This window comes from Anopheles moucheti, chromosome 2, assembly GCF_943734755.1.
Source record: "Anopheles moucheti chromosome 2, idAnoMoucSN_F20_07, whole genome shotgun sequence".
In the NCBI taxonomy this organism is placed as follows: domain Eukaryota; kingdom Metazoa; phylum Arthropoda; class Insecta; order Diptera; family Culicidae; genus Anopheles; species Anopheles moucheti.
Window position 1 is genome coordinate 42,100,553 of NC_069140.1, and position 27,573 is coordinate 42,128,125.

General features: G+C 41.1%; 1 protein-coding gene across 1 annotated transcript; it reads left to right on the forward strand.

Moving 5' to 3' along the window:
- The first annotated feature begins 863 nt into the window (after window positions 1-863).
- LOC128310793 (protein sidekick-2-like) lies at window positions 864-27,471 on the forward strand. The gene is made up of 13 exons (XM_053047512.1): window positions 864-1,202; window positions 13,510-13,676; window positions 14,212-14,338; window positions 14,478-14,601; window positions 14,892-15,073; window positions 20,950-21,137; window positions 22,843-22,957; window positions 24,208-24,414; window positions 24,524-24,801; window positions 24,909-25,025; window positions 25,123-25,268; window positions 26,380-26,594; window positions 26,666-27,471. Exons 1-12 carry the CDS (start codon window positions 1,115-1,117, stop codon window positions 26,564-26,566), a joined length of 1,926 nt encoding a protein of 641 aa, XP_052903472.1. The 5' UTR covers window positions 864-1,114; the 3' UTR covers window positions 26,567-26,594; window positions 26,666-27,471.
- Window positions 27,472-27,573: the final 102 nt, after the last annotated feature.

The window sequence follows — 27,573 nt, forward strand, 5'->3', positions numbered from 1 at the left end:
CGTACGGTAATCGTCAGTTAAAAGTAACTCTTCAATGCCGTATTTCACGGCTTCAGCAAAACTAAATGCGGTGTTATTATATCAATCCAACGTTTTCATGTTGTACCATTTTAATCTTTTTGGGCAAATGGATTGAGAATGGTAACACGCTTGTCCGACACGTGCCACCACATGTTTGTACTGCAACTAGACTGTGTATCAACCTCAGAATATGTGTGTTTTGATCGAATCAACGTTACTCATCATAATAAATCAAACATATAGCTGTCAGCAGTGCTGGTTGTAAGTAGACAGGTACGCCAGCAGGCCAACTAGGTAAATCGAACCTCTGGCGCGCAAAAAAGCCATTCCCACCACATGCGCGCATCAAAAGGCACCCGGTTTTCGGGAACAACAGACAACATCACACTGACAGCATTGTTTTCGCCTGTCAAACGCATCTGAAGGCAAACCGGTGGTACAGAACAAGTACGGTTTGGTGAATGGTGGAATGGCCATTTTTTTGGCAGCATTCGTACTAAATCAACACTTCTATCCGTTTATGGCAGCAATGGTGATGGTGCTGTTGGCAGCAGCAGCAGCAACAGCGAAAACAACGCTCGGAAACCGCGACAGTTCGGAAGAGCAAACAAATAAACAACATGGAAGTGAAATAAATTCAAACCGAAATTGAAACCGAAATCTGTACGGTGGAGCAGGCGAAACATTGCCGCATCGATGCGCGACTACTGGCACCAATACAGCGACCCCACACGCGGTGCCTGGTGTGCTACATTTGCGATCGTGCATACGTGATACTCCTCCATGTGCGCGTCTCTGGGTGCATGTGCGTGTGAGTGTGTGCTTGGGAAAGTATATTGTGTGTGTATGTGTGTAAAATTTTCGCTCAAAGGAGGGAAGCTTAGCGTGTGTAGGTGTGTGATCGGTGTGTGATCAGAGTGAATCGCAAGCCCATTCGGGAGGATTAAATGTGAACGCGCGCGAAACCCTTGCGCTGAAACCGGTTCCGGAAAACGAATGCTCGTGGCCCATTGGTGGCACCCACAACGAGCCACTGTGAACGAATCCATTCCCTCGGCTGTGTGCTAACGAGCCCGTATACGGAGACTGCACGATGACTAATCTCGTTAATACCAACCTGGGATTTATTGTCTTTGGATTAATTTTTGCTTCATTCTACGGCAGTGCAACGCGGATATTCGGTGAGTGTGTGCGTGAGCGTGGATGAAAACGAAGAGAAATTTTATGCTTCAAGGGATGGTTGTCGCATTAGGATTTCTGTTAGCTTATTTCTTTTATGCATTAGTTCGGCGTTGCCGGCTATCTGTGTAATCTTCTTTGTATCTCCGGGTGGTACGTTAATGAATTAAAGCAACACATTTGATGCAAATAATTGATTACAGTAATCTTTGTTTGCTTAGAATTATTTTCTGTTGCTATATATGAGTTATAATTCATGGAGTAGCTCTGTGGTAGAGAGCAAAATTGTTTTCAAAAATAATTTTCATTCAACCCCATTTTTTTAAGTACCGCAATTTTTTAGAGTTACGCAAATCTCAAAATTTTGACAGTTCGTATAATTTTGTATGTGGAATTAATGTTTAGAGTATCAAATTTTAAATTTTTACAAAAATACGTTACATGATAACATTATAAACATTAATTTTGGCAACAAATTACTTTAATAGTCGAAATAAACGTTAAAATATCAGTTACTCATGTGCTTCCCAACGTTAAAAGAAGAAATCAACCCTGAATACTAGCTATAAATTCGAGTTACGCAAAAATTCTAGCGAAATTCTAGTGGCGCGCATTATTCGCGCAACTCGTGGCAAGACTGTAGTCAGTTTTTTTTTGTAAACAACCAGGCGCCTCCATGTACCATGTACCATGCGTCTCCACGTGAGCCGAGGGAAATTGATATTTTTTACGAATTAAACCTACATGCAAAATGTTTACAAATCATCAAAAGAAAATATTATCAAATTTTGCTTCAAACATATACGGTCCGGTCGTTTTTTCAATAATAAAAAATATGAAATGAATACAACAAAGCATTTGCTACGTAAACTTTCACATTTACTTCTGTTACCCTTGCTCAGAGCTATACCATAACGTAATGCAGGTAACGCTCAAAGTAGCAAGATTGGTTTCAAGTTTGTTCTATGATTTTATGGAAAATTTATACACTTTTTCAGAGAACCTAGTTGTCGTCCTCTGTCATGGGTAAGGGTTGTCCGTGTGTCACGATTGTGTTCTGTAGGCGAAAAGTGTAGATTCTGTGTAAACGAACCACATCAGCATCGCAACCGAACATTGTTAGCGGGCGTAGGTTGGTGTTATATATGCTATAAGATCGGTATTTGATATCTGCTATATGATTATTTAAATTTTTGCTCTCTCAGTTCCTTTAAGGAAAGAACATGATTCCGTTCCGTTCAAAAAAGCAACGGAATGCAACTTTTCCACCACAATAATCTTCTGTTCTGTTAAATTTAATTTGGTAAATTCTTCATTAAAAATTTGTCTAATAAACTGCGATGATTAATGAATAATTTTTGGATAGTGTAGATAAGGAAAATTCAAGGGTATTTGGGTGCTTTGTCATGTGAATGTCATCTTTTGCAGCTTCAAATTAAGCATCTCACAACTTATAGTTCTAAACTCACATTTATACTCTAGTACTCTATGTTTACTATAAACTATAAGAACTCTATTATATTTACACATTCTTATGCATTGATCGAACCCGAAAAGCGAAGCAAAAACATTAATGAAACAAATCTAAGCATACTTTGTGCACACAGTTACACGAACAGAAGCAAATCGCTCTTTCGTATTCCTTTGGTTAAAATCAGCAGCGTTTTGCAAACATCTCTCTTTCCGCCCTGAAACTAAGGGAATAGTGGGAAACCCTTTTCAAACAGCCAACGTTAAAGCTATACTATCTGAGTTAAATCGATGAAAGAGCTCCCAGCGGATATGGGGAATGGCGTGGGGGGTTTTTAGAAATGTTAGTCATAGCGAACCTAATCCATGTGGAAATCAGCTTTACGCAGCACATGGACGAGCTCGGTTACGCTGGTAGGCTGCCACCGGTCATGAAACTTTCCAAACGGTGCTAGTAAACCGAGACGAAATCCCTGTTGTTACTCAGCACTCAGGCAAAGTACATGACAGCCGGTGGCCTGCGGTGTGGTACACGATAAGAAAAGTTTAGCCAGCAGCCTGGCGACGGGGTGAAACTGTGCATGACACCGCTGGTTGAAGTTCCCCACTGGGCGTGAAGTTCGCATTGGTCTGTGTTGCCCGCTCGATTTTTTTTTTATGGTTGGTAAGGAGATGAAAATTATTTTGACAGCTGGTTTCGATTTGTACGCCCGGTTGTGCCGCTGTTGGGGATTTGTGTTTGTATGTGTGTGTGTGTGAGTGGCCGAAAGTTTATCGAAAGTATGCGGCAAGAGATCGTTTCATCCAAAGAAGTAATTTCCCCGCGGTTAATGAAATTGATGAGGATAACCGAATGGTAAAGTTTGACGCATTTCTATACGAATGACGCATTAAGCGATTGCATTCGAGTATTAAGCGATGGTACGTGTAATCATTGCTCTATATATATGGACATAGTTTTGCAACAAACGTTTAGCAAAATTAATAGAAGAACTTGTTTAGTAGAGTGTGGTAGCAACAGTTTTTCTTGTTGCACATAAGCAGTATAAAGGGTGATGGAGCAGTATAAAGGAGAAAAGATGACACCTCAACCGTTGTACAGTCCGTATCAAACCAATATGGCTGCTAGTTTTTTTTAGTGGGGAATACGGGAATAATCCCGTTCCTTAACAGGTGGGCTGATAATTGTTTGGCCTATGACAGTAAAACACTTTTTTTTGGCCAAATTATTTTTTTGTATTCAACATACGTCCCTTCAAGGGCGATACACCAATTATAGCGGTCTTTAAATTTTTCGATACCCTTTTTGTAGTAGTATTTGTCCTTTGCCTCAAAAAAGGCCCCAGTTTCGGCGAACACCTCTTTATCCGACGAAAATTTCTTCTCAGAGGACATCTTTTTGGGATCTAAGAATAGGAATTAGTCACCGAAAGCCAGATCTATGAAATACGGTGGGTGGCGAAGCAATTCGTAGCCTAATTCATGAAATTTTGCCATTGTTTTCACTGGTTTGTGGCACGGTGCGTTTTCTTGACGAAACAAAACTTTTTTTTCTTCAAATGCGGTCGTTTTTTGGCGATTTCGTCCTTCAATCGCTCCAAAAATTTGATGTAATAGTCGCTGTTAATGGTTTTTCCTTTCTCAAGATAGATTATTAAGATTATTCCTCGCAAATCCCAAAAAAATTGACGCCATAACCTTGCCAGCTGATTGTTGCGTTTTCCCCCGCTTTGGAGCAAGTTCATCGCGTCCAGTCCACTCGAATGACTGTCTATTGGACTTTGGAGTGAAGTGGAGAAGCCAAGACTCATCCACAGTAACATACTGACGCAAAAACTCGGATTTATTTTGCTTAAACAGTTCCAAACACTGCTCCGAATCATCAAATCGTTGTTGTTTTTCGTCAAATGTGAGCTCGCGCGGCAGCCATTTTGCACAGAGCTATTGCATATCCAAATACTCGTGAACGATATGTCCAACACGTTCCTTAGACATCTTTAGGGTGTCAGCTTTCTCGATCAGCTTCACATTATGGGTGTTCTTAATAATTTTGTGATTTTTTTTAATGTTTTCGTCAGTAACCACCTCTTTTGGGCGTCCACTGTGTTCACCACCTTCAGTGCTCATTTTACCACTTTTAAATTTAGCATACCAATATCTGATGGTTGATTTTGGTAGAGCAGTGTCCAAAGACTCTTCATCAAGCCAATTTTTGGCTTTAACTATATGTTTCCCCTTCAAAAACTAATATTTTATCATCACGCGAAATTCCTTCTTTTCCATGATTACTCAAAGCACAAAAGTTGCGTCACACAAAATGCTCTAGCTCATTAGGTTGTGGCCCGAGTGCTGTCAAATTTGGACAGAATTCGTTTGAAGGTTGGTACAAACGAAATATGATATGGATAAAAATCTTCTAGCGCGATAAATGTGTTAGGCCAAACAATTATCAGCCCACCTGTTATATATTTTTTCAAACATTCTTCAGTTGGATTCTAGACGATCTGTCCATTTGAATATGTTTTGGGACTACCCCATGGCACACGGTAAGATCTTGCTCAGTCTCCAATAACAATGGTGCACCCGTGAACCTTATCTATTTAAGATGTCGTAAAATGTAGGATTTGTGTGCATCCACCGCCCCAGATAATAGCGCCTAATTATCCTCACTCTTTAAAGGTTGGTGCAAAACTTCCCCATTGTAGGCATTTTCCATCTGTTCAATCTCAGATATCTGGGGGAATATTCTTCCATTCTTTACGACATGTACAATGCAGGTGGTGGTGCTTGAGTCTTGCGAGCTCATTACACGCTCCGGGTACTGCTTTATCCCGACTGCAGTCAGGTGTGCGGGAATGCCTAAACTAGCTTATGGTTAATTCTCCTTCCCTTGGTACTTTTTCGAGCCGAGACATTGTGTAGTAGCGAAAGCCTTTCAGAAAATAAGCTGTTTTCCAGCAGTGGCTATTTAGTGTGGACGGTTTCTCCGCAAGATAAGGGCATGAGTTTCACTAATTAGGCGAGAGTTGAACATTTCTAGAGGTAATTGTTCCAGGATCTAGCGATTCCTCTCTGGATGTACATCAACACATCAATTTTATTTTAAAAAAAATAGGTGTAAAATTTGTCTCAATGGTTGTTTACTTCAGAAACGTTTGAACTTTTAAGTGGATGCGGCACTTAATCCGATATACTTCGTCTAGTCGAGAGGGGCCGTACTTCACATTATTGTGTATACTTTTGTGCTTTTTTGTCAATTCTTTTCTTCATGGATGTACAATTTATTCAGTGTTTTATTAATGTGCGTTTCCTTTTGTAGATAACCTTTCACATGCCTTGATATTTTTATGGCATATCTCCCGAAACATTATGACTTTTAATCTCACTTTTCTTAATATTCCCTTCATCATCGTCGCTAAGTACACTTTTGCCGCTTGTTTAAAATATTTCCCACCATATTAATATACCCAACAAAAAAACCCTTTTAAAGGATTATTGCGATGAAAGGCACAATACTTCCACGAACATAGACTTGGGTAATGTAAAGCACAACCTCCCAAAAGATGGTTTGAATCTCTGCCATGGTATGCTTTATCAGCTCTGTTGCTTCGTGCATTCTTTCTTAATCGTGGCAATTGTAAATGCTTTGCTTCTGTTGAGGAAATCTCATGCATCAAACGGTAAACACTTAATCACTTTTCAACTGAAATTTTTCATCCGCCGAGCACGGATCCATCATCGCCGGATGAACGTTTATTCGGATGTGTTCGGGCAAAATAATGGCAGATTGTGCGGCAAGCGGCTTACGTTCGTTCGACGAACCGGTTTCAATCCGGGCCAATCGGGTGTTCCTTACATTTTGTGCGTTCCAAGGCCATGTTAAAGCGCTTGTTCTGCGTAACGAAAAAGGAAAAATAATGTAATCCCACCCTCGCGCTACCATTCACTGCACGAGAAGAGGAAGTAGCACCGACCGGTCTACATGCATGTCTTTGCGAACGAAAAAGTTCTACCGCCTGGTTCATCTGCCTGGTGCTTTTCAGAGCTTTCGCTCACCATACCGCTGACACTCTGGCACAGTGCCAGTCGGAAAGAAAATGTGAAGTATTATCGATTTACGACCAGGTCGCACATAAAAGCGCTCGAAGGAGAAACGTTGAGGTCCGATTGAATACGTTCCACGGCAGTTGGAACATAACGGTTTCCCGAAAGGGGGACAGGAATGGCAATTTGGAAACGCGTCGTCGGCGACGTTGGCGACGTGTGAAACGGAAACGATGGATCGTTATCGTAATACTCTTTCTTTTGCCCGGCCCGGCGTATTGTTGTGCACCATTTTGTACACACCTAACATCAGATGGATTATATTCGGAACGGATATTCTCATCATTAGGAAGCGAATGCCACCGATCTTTGAAATACCTTTCCGTCCCCGGGTAGATTGACTCGTTATACATAGCACAGTGGGGGAAGATATTGTCGCAGCCCGACATGGTTACAGTTGCATGAAGTAGCGATGGCGGAGAAGGACATCATGCAGGAACGTGAGTTATAAAAGGAAAATTTTGGAATGTTGCTAGACTATTGTGTTTCGAATCGATTGTATGCTCTGTTTGTGTCACATAAAACTCAGCTGTTTGTCCAGGCGTCCTTGTGGAACAAATGCTAAATCGCTGGAATGATTTATGGATGCGTAACGGTATGAAGTTATTGAAATGCTACGAACTGATTAACTTGTTCATCTTCAAAAATACAATTTTCTTTTTTTTTAATGTTGGGAATTAGCTAAATGATAGAAAAGTGAGCGAGAAAGCTAGATTTTGTTATATGATATTTAATGAAAAAATGATACATTTATTACCTTACAGCAAATTTAGCATATCGGTTAAAAACACATAAATAACTCATAAACATTTTGTCAGTCTTAATATTTTGGCTGTAACCTAAACGCTGTTTAAAAGAGTAGGACTGAAAAAGTTGTTTAAATCGTCTACAGTCAGCCACTAGACAACACCTGATGCTATAACCGTTGACTCGGAATTTATTATTGTTATTCGATAGGACTTGGACAAAATCTCACCCGGACAGGTACCCCGTAGCAAGGACTGACAATCCGGCTACGTGGTAAAATAAGTCTAGTAAGCCAGATCTGGCAGGCATGACCCAGCAGGTCGGTTACGCCAACAAGAAAGAGAAATAGAGTGTAAGAGACAAGTGTTGGGGGTGAAGAAATGCTTTCCGACTGTGGAATAACCGAATGGCACCTAGCGCCCTAAGGCGCATCGCATCATTTACGTACTGGCCGTGCTGGCTTTTGATCCATAATGGTTTGTAACTTTAGATGACTTCAAAGATGTAATCATCTATCCGTGCATCGCTTCTAGCAGGGCTACTGATAATGTTTGGTGATGTCATTTTGATTTTAGCCTCATTAATCTTTAGCTTCACGTCCTTCAAGGTTAACCGCTTTTTTGTATTAGGCTGGATGAAACAAAACTGGCAAAGGTAGTACAATGAAATAGTAGAATTTCGTTACGGTACTAACGATATTCTTTTTGTCTGTTTATTAAATCTTAAGCCCGATGTTAGGTAGAAATGACTTATTTTTTTTTAAATTTTGTAAGAACGGCCAAGGTTCGTATCGACTTATTTTTACCACGTAGCCGGAAAGTTAGTCCATGCTACGGGGGATTTGTCCGGATGGGATTTAGCCTCGGTCCTGTCGTGAAAAGACAGTCGGCGCGACCAATCGGAGCACCAGGTCGCGCCAAGAAATGGCTTGATGGTTGCGTATGAATTTGTTTATGTTAATTTCGTTTATATTCCTTCATTGATTTCCATGCTGTATTTTAATATGTTATATACTTGTGTATATACAATTATCCATCGAACGTTATCGATTCGTTCCCATAAACATAAAAAATTGGTTGCTTGAGTTGAAACTGACTTATATATATTTCTTAAATATGTTAAGGTTTTAAACGAAGAAAAAAGGATTTACTTATAAATGACGCATGCTGAAAGGGATACGCACTTTTTTGTGAATAAATAACAGTTGATATGGATTATCCCTGCAAATGTTACAGCAGATCATCGATGCAATGTTTAGTACCTTTTCCGAATCGAAAGTCAAAGACAGTGTTTTACAGGATAAGTATAACTGCAACATTTGATTTAGGAATTGTAAAGTTGACTGTTTTATTCAGATTCCTCAATCGATCTGTTTACTAACAAATTACCTTTGTGTTATTGAATTGTTTGGATTTTGGTGTCCAAATAAAATATGATAAACGATCACGATTATCCTTAAAAAAATTGACAATGTTCCACACGGTCCAAAGTGTTACGTGTTTTCCTGCTCTAAACTGGGATCATGCTTATTTCATCTCTTCCTGTCCCTGCGATACCCGCAGTGGCCTGAAGATATTGTCCCCCGGTTCAGATAACTTGCTGTTGTACTATTTTATTTTAGGTCATGCGTTTTTGTTCGAAAAACGCTATCACAGGAAGCATTTATCTTCGTAAAGGCAGCAGCAGGAATGAGAAATTGGATGCCCAGCATCGATTGGCTATGATTGCTGGAAGTGAAGAACCGCCGTATCCCCGGGACCCCGGGACACCGATACCTCCCTTAACCTTTGCCGCAGCAATCGGCAACGGGACACGAGACGATAAAACAAAGCGGTGTGTTCCACTTTCGCCCATTTTATTGAAGAGATTATGAGCTAAGAGAAATAAATTGCTTCTTTCCGGTAGCACGATTGCTTGGATGTGAAAAGAGCTGATTCAACCACAAACAATCACCGAAGCTGGCCAAGGCTGGCTGGCTGTTGCCCAGCTGGATATTGGGTGTTTGGCGTGCTTTTTCTATTGTGAGCCAAGCTTTTTATCTTCCTTTATCGCAAGGGATAAGATTTCGTTTTCTTTTCCCCTCTTTTGAGCCGCATTATGTAAGGGCGTGATAGAATTTGACAGAGAGTTGTTTTTTTGTTCTTGTTTTGTTTATTCGGTCATGGGATCATAGAATCCTTTCCTGTCCTTCGCTTGCTACCCGCATAGTGTGCCACGGCATCCGCATTCAGATTCGTTGAGCCCATGTATCGGTGAAAGTTTTATCGGATAGAGTTTGTGGAACCGCCCTCCAGTTGATTTGGATTCGTTTCGGTTGTTTCTCGCACATCATCAAATTTTGAAGAAATCCCCGAACAAGAAAGGGCCCACAAACCTATCGACACATAGCGTAGAACAAAAACACCCAGCAAGTGGATCTCCTTAACAAAGGGTGCTATCCAACCCGGAACATGTTCATTGTTTTTTCGCCACTGTCAGCATGAAACTGCAGCCTTTTTTTTCGTGTTTTTTTGCCGCCACCGCGTGAGCAAAAGAATAGCATTGGAACGGGGAACTTTTCTCGCAAAACTATTAGCAATTCAAATTCGCCCAACTGCTTCTGCGGGCTTTGCGGTCCGTTCGCTCGAAACGGCAGCAATGACATTGAAAGCGAACCGGTTCTTTTGTAAGGGTGATACGAGGCGAAGCGGTCCCGATGGTGTGCTGATTGCGGAAAGCGTTGCGAAATGTCGTTCTTATACACATTTGTTAAGCTAAATTTATCTACGCTTCATGCACCTTTCCTCCAAATGAAACGTCAATCCGGAGAGATTGATACCGGTCTAATGGTAAGGGTACTATTGTTTCCGGCCAAAACGGAATGACGCGGAAGCCAGACGGTGACCTCCATTCGGGGAGAAAAAAAAGTGTATGATGCAGGGTATACCTTATGGAAGCTTTTGTAACATTTAATCGAGTACAACGCACGGAAATTGTAGTTATACGAACAGCTGTGGGCAGTGAATAAAAAATACTTCGTTTTTTTATGTTGAGCCTGAAATAACAATCACACAACCTCAACCTGACGAGGCCACAGTGCGATTAATTACACTTTTTTCCAAACCTTTTGTTTAGCAATATGACGGGCATTTATGAAACCATTTGATCTCTCCTTTTGTTTTGTTAATATCCGTATTCTGCTCGGATGTTCTTCTGCTTTGTTCGTTTGTTTTATCATCCGGTTGTACAAAGCGTCTATTGTCTGATTCCGCACTATCACGAAGCCAGTGTCTTTCAATTGAAATTTAATTTTAATCTTCCTTTATTCAATGCGTTTGTTAGATTTGATTGTAAACAATAGTTTTGCTATTACTTATTTGAGCCACAGTTGTATATTGCACGGGGTTTTTTATTGGTGCAGTTCACATTTAGATACGATGAGTTTTCTAAAACATCTTTAACTGTATCCTTATTTTAACAAAACTATCCACCTTAACATAACATAGCATAACAGAAAGTAACTAACAACGTGACTGTCTGTCAAGACACGGCTACCGCACACGCAAAATCGTCTTGTAGTTCGTTATTCATCTCAAGTTAAAAATGATGTGATTTTGCAAATTGTGTTTAATTGTGATACATTTTAAACCGTTTTAAAAGGCTTATAACTTAGAAAATTATGACCCAATGATTTTTTTTACATTACATGATGGTAATGACGTGTATTATGAAGGTGTTTTATTGTGGCGATTGTGGATTTAAAACTCTCAAATCCCTTTATTATCACCGAGCAGATGGTCACCCCGTCTACTCTGTGCACCTAGCAATAAAAAATAGTATCCACGACTCGGAAATGGAAAATTTGATGATCATGTTCTACACGTAAATTTAAAGATTCTTATACGCTGAGGAAAGTTTTTGGTATATGGTATCACTGGGGAACTACAACAAAGTTGGTATTGAGATAGACAATCTACAGTCTGAAGAACCTTTATTCCTCAAAATGTCTGTCGCAGCAGACTTAGCCGCAGTCACAATGTCATATGAGAGATGAAGTTTGTTCAGAGGTGACGAAAACCACTTAGCCGTTCTAATGGTTGATCATGTCAGTAGAACAATACCGAACGACCCAATCTGTCACTTCACACGGACAGGTGATTGGTGATTGGGCATTGTGGTTAACGCGATAGTAACGGCTCAAGTTGATGTGGTTGACGATCGTAAGACCGTTGCACCATGAGCGCACCATCTGAACTAAAGACAATTTTCCCTCAATTGTTGTGTTACCGAAGAAGTGGTTCTATTCAGCACATATCATAAACTTATTGCACAGATGTTAAATAAATATCTTATGGGATCAGTATATCTTTGCTTTTATTTTTTGTAATTTGCTTGTTAATTTTTGATGTTGAAAATCAGCGCATAAGTAGTATCATGCAAAATTACTAGCAAAATAATCTTTGTTTTTCTTCGTTTTCGATCGATCGGCTTCAGTGCACCGTTGACAAAAGACAGTGCCGCGAACGATTTGATAGCGCTGGCAGCTGTCACAAAACTGGAACGCGTTTGCAAGGGCGTACATTTCACAGACTATTGTGCAAAACGTGCATATCGCGTCATATGCTAATGTTTGCCGGACACGTCACTATCCCTTGCCAGGGGTGTGGTTTTCCGCTTTAAAATGCTCGGTCCGTAAGTAGGCGATCCGTTTGTTCCGTTAACGTCCTTGAAAGCGCGGAATTGCATACAGCGCTACAATGGTGCGACTCGGTTGGAAAAATCACCGCCTCACCTTTGAAGCTACAAAAGTCTTTTATCTTTTTGCGCGTTTACCTTTTACTTTCATGTGCCTGGCCAGGACTGCGGCATGAGGCAACATTTTCACATTTGCCTTTTGCATTTGCCAGCAAACGTAAATTTGAGAGAGTTTGTCCGTTTTTTTCTGTTGCTTTACTTTAGGATTTTCATTGCTTGTCTTCCATTTTTCGATCGGTCACTGTATGTGTGTTTTGTTTGATTTATGTGGCCAGCTACCGCTAGTACCGTTTTCGTCCTCGCTCGCCCGTGTTGCCGTTTGGCGCGTGTGTTTCCGTGCAGCAAAGCACGGTCGTAGAGCAAGCCGGTGACCCGGTCGCGCCTGTGTGTTAGTACGCGCGCGACGCTGAATCGTGATTTCCGGCAATAGTGCACGAACCGGACCGGTCGGATGGCATGACACTTGGTTCGCGTATGGCACATGCACACATATTCGCCTATCGTACCATACCGGTGGCGTCTGTGTACGGGTTGACGTTGATTTATGTCGGGCAAATGGTGCCATTTTGTCGGTCGCATAATGGAGCAAAATTTCACTACCCTCTTCATGCACACACACACACATACACAACACAACCCGTGATCCTAGAGCTGAACGATTCCATACGCTAAACACCAAGGGCAGGGGCAATAAAAAGTTATGGGCTTGCCTGTTGTTCACATGATGGTTGCCGGACCGCGTCCGGCCGTGTGTTGCTTGTACGCTCGTACGCTTATTCTATTTTGCCATCGAATCGTATAATTTTTAATTAATTTTCCAACACGCCGCTTGTATGTGTGAGTGTCGGGAGGGTTCGTTTTTTTCACCTCAATTCTTTTTCAGCACCGTGGGTACCGTGGGTTCTTGCATGTGGTTTTAATTTATGAGACATTTGAATTATGATTAGCATATTCATAATTTTTAATTTTTCTAGCCACGTGGTCAGACAACGGAGGGATAGGAAGTAGTAGGATATTTACGGAGGGAGAAACCAATTGTACTCACTAGGCGGGAAGGGGTAAATGTTACAACCGTTGCGTAGAAAAAGGGTTGGAGTTGTGTATTTATTTTTGTTCTCCAGAGGTAACCAGGCATTACGTGGGGTCGTAAAATTATTTATTTCCTTTATTATTTGGGACCGTTGCGGTTATGTTTTCACAACAAAAGACACCCTTTATTGACAATCCGTTTTTTTTGTACCTTTTCATTGATAGATATTGAAAACATCCCGGTCGTTAAATACGTGGCTGTGGCCGGACGAAACGTTACCATCAGCTGTCCAGGAGTGAACGAGCACTCACTAATCGATACGCTCATTTGGAAAACCACACAAACCGTGGCGGAGTACGTTAATGGGTTGCCTCTAGTAAACAATCCGAGGGTAAGTTCCGATGTCAGTTTTGTTGGGTCGTGTTGGTGATGTGCCCTTTTTTGTTGCGGGATTTTTGTTTTTGGGTGCTACGCTTTTATTTGAATAGTCCAATAGAGCGAAAATGATTGCTCCACGGCTGTTTCCATTTTGGGGAATTACAATAGCAACAGGGGAGTACAAATCAAATCGTAGCAAGCGTGCAAATATTGTGTGATTTGTATTTACCGCGTTCTATAGACGAAGTACATAGTTGCAAAGTGCTACTGATGCTACTGTGTATATAAAGGGATGTTTGAATAGTACAGGCAACATTGTTTGCTTAAAACTAATTAAATGCATCATTCGCAAACACAAGCTAGGAATTTTGCAACAAAATAATCATCCGGAAGTTATGGCAGTCAGCGGTGTATTTGAGCAAAACTGTACTTCCTGCAAAACTCATTTCAAAATACCGCTGTGTGCTTGCTGTTTCATTAAAACAAAAATCAAATCAAACTATTTTCGACTCGGAGATGCTTTCATTACTATGTAATTGTTTCTGTAGATTACACTTCTGCCGGACAACTTCAGCTTACACATCAGTCCGACCAGCTCGGCCGATACGGCGGAGTACACCTGTTTGTTCAACGACCGCCACAGTCCGGAAGCGATTGCGGATCTGCTAGTGCAAGGTTGGTACAGTTTCATCTCCCATTTCTTCACATAACAGATTTCGAAATTGGTTTTGGATTTATTTTTTCACGCAACCTCTGTACTTCGCTCTCTCTCCATCGCTCTCTATATTTCTTTCTCCTTCGTTCCTGCATGCAGATGTGCCGGATCCGCCAGGTAGACCGCTGGTCGTAAGCTTCACGTCACGTTCCGTCGATTTATCCTGGGCCCACTCGCAGGACGCACGGAACGCACCGGTAACGAATTTCATCATCGAAACAAGGTAAATATTGACACAGCACTGGCAAATGGTGGCGCTGTAGACCCGAAACCGAAGGGTGCGTATGTCCGCTTTACTTTTGCAAATGAAATGGACGGACCGGTAGGTCTGTTTTCGTTCGCACCCCGTACGAAGCACGTACCGGAATGAAATCTCGATTTTAAAAGTGATAGTGTAATTTTTGAAAACAATAAAATCATGGTTGGGTTGATGTTTGGACGGTGTTACCTAGTGCATTAACACACACTAATGGGGAATTTTGTTTTGCACATTACATCCGGTTTGTTCGGCAGGGTCGGCGAAAATGGAGACTGGAATCAGGTACCACCGATCTATACCAAGTCAAATTTGGCCTCGTATCAGGTGACGGATCTGCTGCCGTTCACCGTGTACAGCTTTCGTATCATCGCCGTCAATGAGCTGGGGCACAGTGCGCCCTCAAAGGAGTCGTACTACTTCGTTACGCTACGGGAAGGTAAGTATCCTTTTACATCAAGCATATCTTTCAATCGGCGAATTTTCGTTTCTTAGTAGTGTGTCACAGTGCTTTCAGAGTATTTTGTTGAAAACAAGTGTACCCCCAAAACTATTTCTATAACATAATAACAAATTTATTTATTTATTTAAATTCCATTATGACGGCAATGCCGTATTTTCAACACCGCTTGTGTTGAATGAAAATAACAAATTTTTGTCACAAGGCATTTCCTCCTTGCGATTTACCTTATCCCGGGCATGCTCGGTTGTGATGGTAGTTGGTGTATTTCGATGTTGTTTGTCTATCGTTGTTGTATGTGATACGTCTGTTGTCCTATTGTTTTGTGTGATGGTATTGATCTGGGGCTATTGTTTTAGTTGTTGTGATGCATAGTGGTTTATGTGTTGCATCTATTGTACGTGGTGTGGCTGATGGGCGATTGCGCCACTCTTCACTGGAACAACTTGGCGCTGTTCGACTTTGGCCGACCCTTAACGGAACTAGAACAAAACAAGACAGCAGATGGGTTAGAGACGGACTACAAGTATACACCAATAAGTCTGCCTCCCTTTCAGTGGTTTTGGCGTTGTCCTTGGAGGTGACTGTTTCCTCATCGGCTTAAAGTGGCACTACATAAAACAATTATCCACAAAGACAACAAAACACAAAAGATGGACTACGAAGGGATATGGGAACAATGGAAATTAAGGACAGGAATCAAAGGATAAGTCCGTTATCTCGCGCAAAGCAGTAAATGAGCCTCATAAACTTGAGGTCCCTACACCCCAAAATGTCGCGTATTGGAGTACCCGGGAGCCTTCCGATTATCCCGGCCGCATCCAACAAGGAAGGTCTGGCGGTTTCAAACTCCACGCAGGACCACAGAAGGTGGTCCACATCGTGAAATCCTACACCGCAGCCACATACCTTTGACGTTGCCAGATTAATACGCTGTAGATGTCCATCCAAAGCGAAATGATTCGACATGAGTCGGGACATCATTCGAATGAAAGCACGATCTACAGGGAGCCCACCAAACCAAGGCCGCAGGGACACTTGCGGAGAGATCGAGAAAAGGAAACGCCCTAATTCGTCCGCTTCCCACATGCTCTGCCATCTTGACAGGAAAAGTTGCTGTGGCGAACGGAGGAATTCTTGGGTTGAGATAGGCCTGTCGTAAAAAACGCCTTCTGTGGCGCCTGTTTTGGCCAGTGAGTCAGCTTTCTCGTTACCAGGTATTCCGGAATGAGAAGGGACCCAAATTAGCGATATTCTAAACGCCTTGTTAAACATTGAGCCGAGCAACTCAACAATTTTAACTACAAGATGGACTTGGCTCTTAACAGCCCTCGGAGTTTTCAGTGCTTCAATAGCACTAAGGCTATCTGTAAATATGAAGTACTGATTCGGGGGACTCGCTGCTATTAACAATAGTGCGTAAAAAATTGCGGCAAGCTCAGCCGTGAACACGGAACATGGCTGCCTCAATTTGAAGAATGCTTCGGTGGTCTCGCTAAAAACGCCGAAGCCAGTGCCCTCCTCAGAGGATGACCCATCAGTGTAATACTGGTTCATTTTGTCAATATGGCCGTACTTGTTCACAAAAATGCCCGGCACAACCCTCGGGCGAAGATCATGCGGAATGATCTTGATCTCCTCACGCAACGAGGAGTCCGTACTAACAATGGAACTGTAGCACTCAGGAAGGGCAGCACGGTTTACTGCTTGTGGGGCGCTAGGATTGACTTGTAGAGTAACAAAATCATTATAGATATTAATAATTTTGCTCTTAGAACCTGTCTCTATAAGCGCTTCAAAATTTTCTATGATCAAGGGATTTGATACTGAAGAACGAACTAGAAGGCGAAGCGACAGCATTTCAAAACGTAATCTCAGCGGCATCACTCCGGTCATCACTTCTAGGGACATGTTGTGCGTAGATTTCATGCTCCCTAGTGCGAGTCTAAGACTACGATACTGTAATCTCTCCAATTTAAGGAACTGCGTATTGGATGCCCAATGGAAGCATATGCTTCCATATTCCAATACGGAGAGTACCGTAGTCTTATACAGTCGCAGGACATCTGATGGATGTGCGCCCCACCAAAATCCTGTGACTGTCCTTAGAAAGTTGATTCTTTTCGAGCATTTTTTTATCAGCTGGGTGATGTGCACGCTCCAGTTGAGCCTGGAGTTGAACCAAACACCAAGGTATCGAAAATTGTCGGTGATTGATATCTTTTCCCCATATAAAAAGACATCAATGTTTGGTTCATATAGTCTTTTCTCCCTATTTTTTTCGGTGTCGCTAAAAGGAGAAAAGACTACCATTTCAGTTTTCGTTGTCGAAAACTTGATACCAAGGTTATCGGACCACTCGGCAAGATTGTCCAGAGTGGTTTGTAAAGCCTGTTGTATTTCGACGGCGTCCCTGCTAGCGACTGAAATGACGCCGTCGTCTGCCAATTGTCTAATACTGCAGTTGGGTGCTAGACAAGAATCTAACATAATAACAAATCTCATACAACAAAAACGCTAACCAAGTACAAAAACTCTTTGGAACATTTTTTGACGTCAATTTTATTGACGTCTTTAACAGAGGGAATCAGAGCAAATGCAGATACACCTTTTTACCTAAGATGTATTTTCGTTATATTTGGTGTCTTATTTGTTATTTTGTCTTATGTTTCATAGTGTGTTTTGATTATTATTAGTGTAACGCGGCACAATTTCATCACCAGTGGGGTTGTTGTGGGAACTTTAATTGCCTTCGGCAAACAAGCATCGTAGTTATATAAATTTAATACTCTCATTTTTCTGACAGATTTCGTGAATGAAATATAGAACATTTTCGTGCCTGCCTTGTAGCTGTTTAACGAATATATAAACAAGGATTTTCACTCGGATAAAGTTTCATCCCCCTGTCTCCTTGGATGGGGTAATCAGAAGAATAGATGACATAAATTAATATGTAGTACTAAGATAAAGTACTAACTACTAGAAAAGCATCTTCCTTTCAGTTAAATGTTTCAAATCTCTTTCGATTTTGTTTAATACAGCGCGTAAATCAAATTCGAGTACTCTTAATGCAAGCATATGAATAATTATTTTTGCACTTCATTCCATGAACTCTTTGGTCTAAATAAACAAATTCCTTCCGTACAAACATTGCAAAGTGTGCGCAAATGTACACCAAGACGGATCTGATATTCGTAGAAAACTAAACGACCAAACCGCCGTTTACCAAAAACGACACGTTTGAACGATGTTTATGTCATGTTGTTTTTAATGGGAAACTTTTGAGTGCCATTTGCGCATCCGGGTTTTTGCACGAATTATACCCGTACTGCTCCTAGAACAGTATTGAAAAACAACCACAGGGGAAACGTTTCCCGCAAAACTCTGGTTATTTGCCGATCGTTTCTTCGCAACTTTCAGTTGCATGAAATTAGCATTTGATGTGCTTCACTCGGCACTAATGCGCGGCAAACGAGAAACATTCTTTGGCGACGTAAAGAAATGCAAAGAATGTTTGTTTCTGCACGCGTTACCCTCAACTTCCACCATTGCGAAGGACTTTCGTGCAACCTGTCTATCTGTCTGCTGAAAGGTAAACCCGTATTAGAAAAACGACCAAAACCACGCAGACTTTCCACTTGCGCCCGGTGTTTGCAGCAGCTGAGCCAACTGCTTTTTAAAACAATCTTTTACGAGCGCGTGTTTTACGTGTTGCTACCATCGCCCGAAAGAAAGTTAATAACAATTCCGGAAACGGTAAGTGTGATTGGCAAATGGGTCGATCCCACACCTGGAAGGTGTTTTCCGAGGGAGCGATCCGCTTCCCACCGTCTTGCGCTTGCGTGTGGCGCCATTTAATTACAATTATGGCATAAATTTGCATAAATTAAAACGATTCGCCTTTCGTCGCTGGGTGGCGCAGTGTTCAAGCATTTGCTTCGCCAAAAAAGGGGTTTCGTCTCGGCCGGGCGAGAATGTTTGAAAGGGATTTGCGTACCGTTTAACCTCTTGTATTTGTTTTGACGTTCGTTGATTTGTACCGCGGCGATAAAAGGTTGGGCCCCCCGGGTTTGTAGTTAGTAGCGTAAACACATAACATTTCACACTGGCACGGAAAAGTTCACGTACCTTTGGGAAGATTTCGGAAGACGTTTCGCAGACAGTAATTATGATCGTGCTACCAACGCTTCGGGGGGTTGGCTAATGTTTATGCACCACGAGAATGTTGAAAGGCGCAAAAACATTGCTCAGTTTAAGTATGCATTAAATAATGCTTCTTTGCCTGCAACCTTCAAAATGCTGCTGTCCCAGTGAAACCTTTTACTGCCGTGCTTTGGCATTACAGCATATGGTGCAATTGTGAGTTGAAGAAACAAAGTTTTGTTTATAATTTCCAAGAGACTTGAATTTACATGAATGCAAGATTATTTTAAATAATTGATTGATTTTAAGTGTTCTTAAATGAAACACTGATTATTTGGAGTTTGGACATCGGATTCGGAATTTTTCATACTTTCACACTGTTTTTGTACCAAGTACCATGCGTCTCCATGAGCATGTCAAAAATTTAATTAAAACACACTTCTAATTAATGCCAGAAAATGACAAAAACAATTGACTCTTACTTTAACATCATGGATAAAAACCGTCGTCTTCTGGTTAGTGGTTAATATTACGTTAATTTTTATTTTTAACGGAAAATAGACCTGTAGCCTATTTATAAAAAAAAGTATTGTACTTCGTCGATGCTTAAAGGTTGGGAAATGTCTTGTAAAATGTTGAATTGTGCAATTTAATGACGACTTTACAGGCTTGTCAATGACTAGGCAATGACTGATAGAACAATTTGAAATGCAAATTTCTCGAAAATTTATCATCCAACGGACTTGCATCATAATTCAATTCTTTTAACGACTTATATTCTACTTTTCTATTTGTTTCCATTATACAACCTTTGGTTTTCTTGCTTCATTATTCACTCTAGATTCATGTTGGCGTTTACCGATACAGACCGTTTAACTCTTTTCGTACCGACATTCTCGTAATAATAAATAAAATGTGATTGATTTATCGACCAAACTCTGAAATATTTTCCTTCTCAAAACGGCATTTGATCTTGATATGATCGCCATTTTGCTTGCAATTCTTTACGTTAAGTAATAAATCGAATTTTTATCTTCCTAAAACTTGATAATGTTTTGAATTCGATTTGAACTCTTGACAACTGGCCAGGGGGTACTGTAAACTGTGTTAGAAGCTTTAAGGAAATTAAAAAAGTTACGACTTTTGGTGTATATTCAATAATGTGTATATTAATAATATATTTGTTGTATCCACATCGGAGAATATTCATTATTCAAATTCTTTTAAAAATCACAAAAATACCATGTTTTTAGACTAAAACTGCAAATAACAGGGGTTTTAAATAACTGTTACATTGCATTTAATCAATTAAATTTAGTTTTGGCACATTTGTGGGATAATCAACCATTTTAATGACTAGTTCTCTGTTCGGTGAGCTACCTTGCGGAAAGGAAACAAGCGTTCCATGATCCGATATTGGCTTAGTTTCTATTGCGTTTCCTTTGTAAATATTCCGATTCAGAAGCGTTTCCCCATTATGCATACTTAACAGATATTAATTTTCGCAGTAAAATAAATCATCATTATCTACATTACGCTCAAGTCGGCAACATTACCTCATGCAGACTAACGATGCATTGCATTTGCGATACTATATGACGTTTATCGTTTACTTATCGTTCCATCCCGTACCCGCCGTACTTGCCATCGATGGAAATCAACGTGACAAAAAATGAATGACATAAATCAACCACCACCGCACGCTACCCCAGCCCCAACCGGTAAACCCGTAACGACGATAGCGCACAACACATCCGCCACCTCGGTGTACATCTCGTGGAAGCCGCCACCGCCGGACACGATTTTGGGCGAGTTTCTTGGCTACCGCATAACGTACCGTACGCGGGACCGGCACGCCGAGGACGTGAAGGAGATTTACATTCGCGACAGCACCGTCGAGGTAAGTGATTTCGGTTTCGGTTCCATCGCTGCAAACTACCCACGTGCCGACGATCGAAGCGTATCATGATTGATTTTGCTAACGTGAGCCGATGCATAATTTCGTGTGTCTTTATTTTGCTTTTCCTTTTTATTCTCCTGTTTGCTCTGTCCCTGTTTCTCTCTTTGTCTCGCACACTTTATACTTCTCGCTCACCTTCTGCATTGGATCACCTGTCAAGCTTTTGTTCACTGTTGCCGGAAAATGCTCGATAATGTCGAGGGTTGAAGAATTCTTCCATTTCTCGAAGATGCTTCATGGTGTGGAATGAAGTTTGCAGGGTCAGAAAAAAACCCAGAGCTGTCATTTTCCGACCCATCTAACATTATCACTATCGCATCGATTGTATTCCTTGAGTAAGCCTGAATGTGGTCTAAGTGAATGTGTGTAAGAAGAAGTTTGACGTTTGCCGTCGAACAAAATTGATTCCATTTGAAGTTTGCACCATCGTTTGTCAGTTTTTAGATACATATTAAAGCTATGTAGATAAGATTTTTGAAACAAAACAAATTTAAATGAATATTTAAAAAATATGGAAAACAAATAGCTTTTATTACATCTTTTGCTACTGCAATGCCTCACACCGCTTGTTATCAGAAAAGGCTCCGTTCGAAACTCGGATCTATCGTTTATAAAACCGTGTCTATAAAATCTTTTTTTTACAATAAAACATTAGCAAGCTACTTCACCAGGAAAGCGCTTGTCATGATGATGTTTTACCTTGATTAATGCGTATCTTATACAAGTATAAAGCAAGCCATGAGCATGTTCAGCGTTCCAGCGTTTGCTGTCCGAACCTCCGAGCCTTATTATTATGCAGTTTTGGCTCACTTAAGAATTTTAATTTTTCATAAAATATATGTTCATCTTGATTTACAGTTTTTTTGCGCGGAAGAGGAAACGTAACACACACACAAATGAGAAGAAAAAAGAAAACAATCATAATAATATGCCCGGTTTCCGTTCATGTTTATTCACCACGGCTCCCAGCATCGCCTCTGTAGCATGTATGGCATTTGGCAAGATGTGCGCTCATGAAGCAATACCGACAGAAATAAATAAATGAGCGCGATGGATGCAGGAACCGGAGCGATGTGCGAGCGAGTACGATAAATCTACATAATTTCACATTATTCATAAACTCGCCACACCGTTTTCCACCGTTTTCACCATTATCTTGGCGTGGCGGTGTGTTCGCGTCGCCCAAGGATCGCTTCCGAAATAGCGCCGAGCGTCAAACTTCACCCTCCATTTGTTGCTATCAATGTACGACCACGATAAAGACGATGAAACATGGCCAAGCACACACTGTACGGTGAAACGATCAGAAGCGAAGTGGGCTCTCTCCCCCGTGGAACTTCCCACTGGCCGCGACATCGTCGTTTTCGTGTTGTACTTCTGTTTCGGTGTGTTTTTGCTTCTGGGTAATGATATTTTGTTTGTCGTTTGCCAACCTTGACGCGAGCGTAAAGCACATTTAAAGGCTCCGGTCCTGTTGAGGGCTGAAGCTAGGGACCCTTCTGCGGGGCAGCGTAAAGTTTCTTTCGAAGTGGTTTTTCCTCTTCTCGGTGCCGTCCATCATGATCGTTTTCAATTTTGCTCAAATCAAACATTTGTTTTCTCTCTTCCTTCCACGCCCCGTCTTCCCTGCCATGGCCCATTACAGAGCCACGAGATACACAATCTGGAAACGTATACACAGTATCTGGTGTCGATACAGGTGTTTAATCCCGAAGGATTAGGCCCACCGACGACCGTGCTGGTGATGACCGACGAAGGTGGTAAGTAGCAGGAGGGAGGGATTGTGATGGTGTAGAAGCAGTATGACTACGACGATTTTTAAGTGACTGGATCAAATTGGAAGGAAGTTGGAAGGAAATTGAGAAGACCCGGTGGTTTAGTGGTGGTAGCTGTAACGAGCCTCATACGAGAGGACCTAAAATAAATTCCTCAAAATCCTCAAAAAACCAACCCGTTAGAGCAAGATCTCTTGAGATTGTAATGTCGAAAAAAGGAAAAAGCAACAAGGTTTATATAGGTTTTAATTTTAGTGAGATGATTATGATTTGCAACGAATTGAATATTTAAAAATAATCTTTTTTATTAGACGAATAACGATCTCGTCGCATTGCTTCAGTTCGATAATGGAAGCTAAAATACGTTTTTAATTAAACGAACATTTGTAGTAGTAGGTAGTTTTTGTGGTGAATTTGTTTCTCGTTTCCCACTCGCAACGCCTAAAAGTATGCAATTAGTGGACAATGGGAGACAGTTGGACAGCTTTGCTTCAAAAGACTAATGTGAGCTTCATCGAAAAGCGAGTTTTAGATAATTGCAACTTTGCACAACATCTGTGTTGTGTATGTTTTTAAAATTTTCTTTAATTCTCTAAGTTTTGGAATGTTTTTAAAACACTTTAATAAACGCATTTCAACGTTACTGGGAAGACTGGACAGGATCATAACTCGATTAATATTGCTCTGTTTTGTTCCGTACGAATAAAATAACGCGATAGCCCCCATTGGAAGCAATGGCTGATCAGCAAACTTTCATGATTGAGTTATACAACTAGAGTGTAACTTTGATCGGTGAATAATACCACGCGCAAAGTGTACACTTCAAACAACTACTACCGCCATATGCTTAATGCCATCTTGGGAACTAGCCATGTTTGTGAAAAAAGGTGACCTTTAAGACAGTTAGCTACTAATGATTAATTCAAATTTAATGCTCGTTTAAATCTCACCCGTATCGAACCGAAATGCAGCTGAATGGAGCATGTTTATGCTCTATCCATAGAACTCAATCGCGACGGAAAGTTTGAAAGTTTAAACTTATTCCGCAAACAAATTCGTTAAAACACGAACCAAACCACGAAACAGAAACTTCTCATCGAGCGCTCCATTAAGCGGAGTGGATGAAGTTCTTAATTGATCGTTGTTTTTTTCTTCGTCTCACCAGTATTTCAACGTTAAAGTTTGCAAGCGTTTCAGTCCCTAGTTTCATCGTTCTTTGTCACTTTCTTGCCCAGTGCCGACCAAACCGCGAAACCTGAGCGTGCTGGAAATAACGTCAACGACGATCCGTATCAGCTGGCTGGAGCCGGAAAAACGGAATGGTGTCATTCACGGCTATCGGGTGTATTACGTCTACCAGAACCAAACGCTGCTCCATTTGCCAATCCTGAAGAATGACGCGGCCCAAAACTCCGTCTTTTACTACACGCTGACAAACCTGAGTTAGTAATGAGAAGAAACCCCGGCCCGGGCGGTCGGGGCGTTTGGTGTTTTTTTTGGCACAGTTTTGTTCAACGCCATTTGTGTTTTGTTGTCCCATCCCCCATCCAGAGCCCTACACGGATTATCGGATCATTGTGACAGCGTTTACGCTTAAGTACGATGGTGAACCGTCGGAGGTATCGCTGCGGACCGACGTTGGTGGGCCGAGCCCGCCGAAGGTGGTGAACCTGACCTGCCATTCGCTCGACTCGCTGTTCTTTAGCTGGCGAATACCACGCGTCTACCACTCGTCGATCGATTTCTACATCGTTAACTACCGCAATCTCGAATACGAAGATACGCACGAGAGACGCATCTCGGCCAACGCGTCCATCGTCGAAACGTCGGTAGGTAGCGTGCGTTTGTGCGCATTTTTTCTTGTTTTCATTTTTTTCTTCTTCGTGTGTGTGTGTGTGTATGTGGTTAGTAATAAATCCCTTCTTACCATTGGCAGATGGTTATACACAATCTGACGACGAACAGTGCGTACGAGGTGAAGGTCCGTGCGGCGACCGTAAGCACGGTGAATCCAAAAAAGGTGGTCCTTGGCACCTATTGTGAACCGATAAAGGTAGGTGGTCGTGGGGCTTTTGTTCGCCGACATAAAGCTGATGGTTGTTTAACAATGTTTTGGATTGGGGGTTGGTTTACTCTATCCCATTGTGCAGATAACGCTGCGTGCGAATTGTGAGCAGTATCAACCGCCACCACTCAGGCACAATCCGTACGTCGATCAGGAGCTCGTCATTTTAGCCGGCATTGTGATCGGGTGCTTTGGGTTGCTGCTAATCATTCTGGCGATAGTGCTGTGGAGGTAAGTGCCAAGCAGGGGGCGGGCATGTTTTGTTCAAATTTTACGTTTGGCTTTGGAACAGAACGTGTTTGGTTTATGAACAAAAAAAATCATTTATCATTTTTTGCAACTACGCCCGGTTGTATGCAATACGCTATACATCAGTGGATTCAAAGTTCCGTCAGCAGCAAAATTGCTGCATGATACGGTGTTAAGTTTTACATTTTAATTAGATTTTTAAATAAACTAATCATATCATCCTTGAATAGATTTGCTAAAAGGCATTCAAAACAAAATTATTTATATACCAGATTCAAAGGCAATGATTTAACTACTTTACGCTAGGTTTATTAATTTTCGATCTCCAATTTTATGGCTTTTTCTTCAGATGATTACTGTTAATGGCTCTTAAAATTACGTGAAACTTGTTCATTAAATAAGTTAACAAATCATTATTTTATCTATTCGGCTATTTAAAATGTCGAAGATAAACGTTTTGATACATACGATTACGAGAGAACAGAAAGATTGATTTAGATTTTTGCTGCTGCAAAAATTTTAAACAGCAAAACATTAAATAACAATAAAAGGTTTCATTTAATAATACGGCGAAAGCCGTCATCATGGAATAAATAAATAATAAAAGGTTTCATTTAACCGAAAAACTCTTTCTTTGAATTAAATTTTGAAATATATTTTTAGGTTTGTTAAAGCACAAATTTTAACTTCAAATTGCTAATAATTTAAGGCCTATTCAATTTTAAAATTCAGAAAGCGTTTGTCATTCTAAACGTATCCAAGCAAGCTTTAATCCAGGGAGCTTTAATAAAAACTTAATCACTGTGATCTATAAAATTCTCTGTATTCCCTGTAGCAACCGGAATACATCATTGTGCACTATATCTTCCATACAATTCATCACTTATTCCATATTTCCTGTAACAGACACAAAGTTGTCAATACTTTTAAATACCAACATTGGACAGACGCTACAAACATGCGTCGTCAAGTATCACTTTCAAGTATTTTTCGTTGTCGGAATTTTGCTTCAATGTATTGGAAAAATAAATCATTCAGTTAAGGTCCGGACAACTCAAAGACTCACCATTTTCGTACCGTTACCACCCAACAGGAAATGTTTCCACGCGTCGTACGATGCTGGCGGCCAGAGGCCATCGGAGCGGAACGACCACAAACCGGTACAATCGAATGGTTGGAAAACGTCCTGCGATTCAAACGGCATCGTGCAAACTTCAATTCCCTCGGAGGAGTACATCAATGGACAGCAGCAAGCGATGATCGATCGATTCCATCGCTAGGCATCACTGCTGGGATGACTGATTAATGGTAGGCATCGATCGGCGCTAGCCTGCACCATCGACCGGGATTCACTGAACGTGTCTGTTTCGTTTTTGCAGTAGCTCACAGACAGACAGGCAGCCGGTCTAGTGCGTACGTCCGGTGGTTGGTATGCCAACGTACCGAACACCTGGCTGTTATGGATGGAATGTACCTGACTAGGATAATTTAACGTAAGTCGCTATAGGAAAAGGGCAGATTTAGTGAAACATCGAAACCCGGCAACCCTGACGGTTGTTACGCATGTGACAGAGCAGTTGAATTGCAGCAGCGCATTCCTTGCAGCGTATTGGACGTGTTTCAACTTTTCATTATGGTTCTGTTTTTATCGTTACTATCGATGTGGATAGCGCTCCAAGCAACGTTTTATCATACCGAAAAGAAAATTTCTGTAGTTAAATGATCATCGGTTCATCGCGGAGTATTGTGAAATGCTTCGATCAAAAATCCTTCGTGTCTAATATCATCCCTTTCGCATTTCTTTCTTTCTCATTTTAAACCCTTTTTTCCACCAAACATGTAAATGTGAGGCTCAGCTTATCGGTTTAAAACAATCACCGTGTGTGAAGGGTGGTGAAAACGTGCGCTAGTGACAGGGTGGAAGTTGAAAGCAAACATCATTTTTGCTGGCGCTTTGCGTAGCTGTTAGAATAATTAATCGTGCGCGTATCAGAAACATTGTGGCGGTGGAAAAAAAATCCCACAAAAAAATAGCTGTACGAACGTTACCGTTTGAACGCCTGTTGTACATAAACATTCTATTACTATTTGCTAGCGAGATTAAGACGAACCAAACTGAAATGGATGAATAGAGCTAATAAATTGAAGGAAAAGAAAAACAAAGCGATGAAATAAATGACTGTGACTGTCCAACGAAGAGTGCGAATTGGTTTATTTTTTTATGTTTTGTCTTACCTATCCGAATGCTATTTGATACTTCTAGAAACATCAGTAAGTATAGCACTTA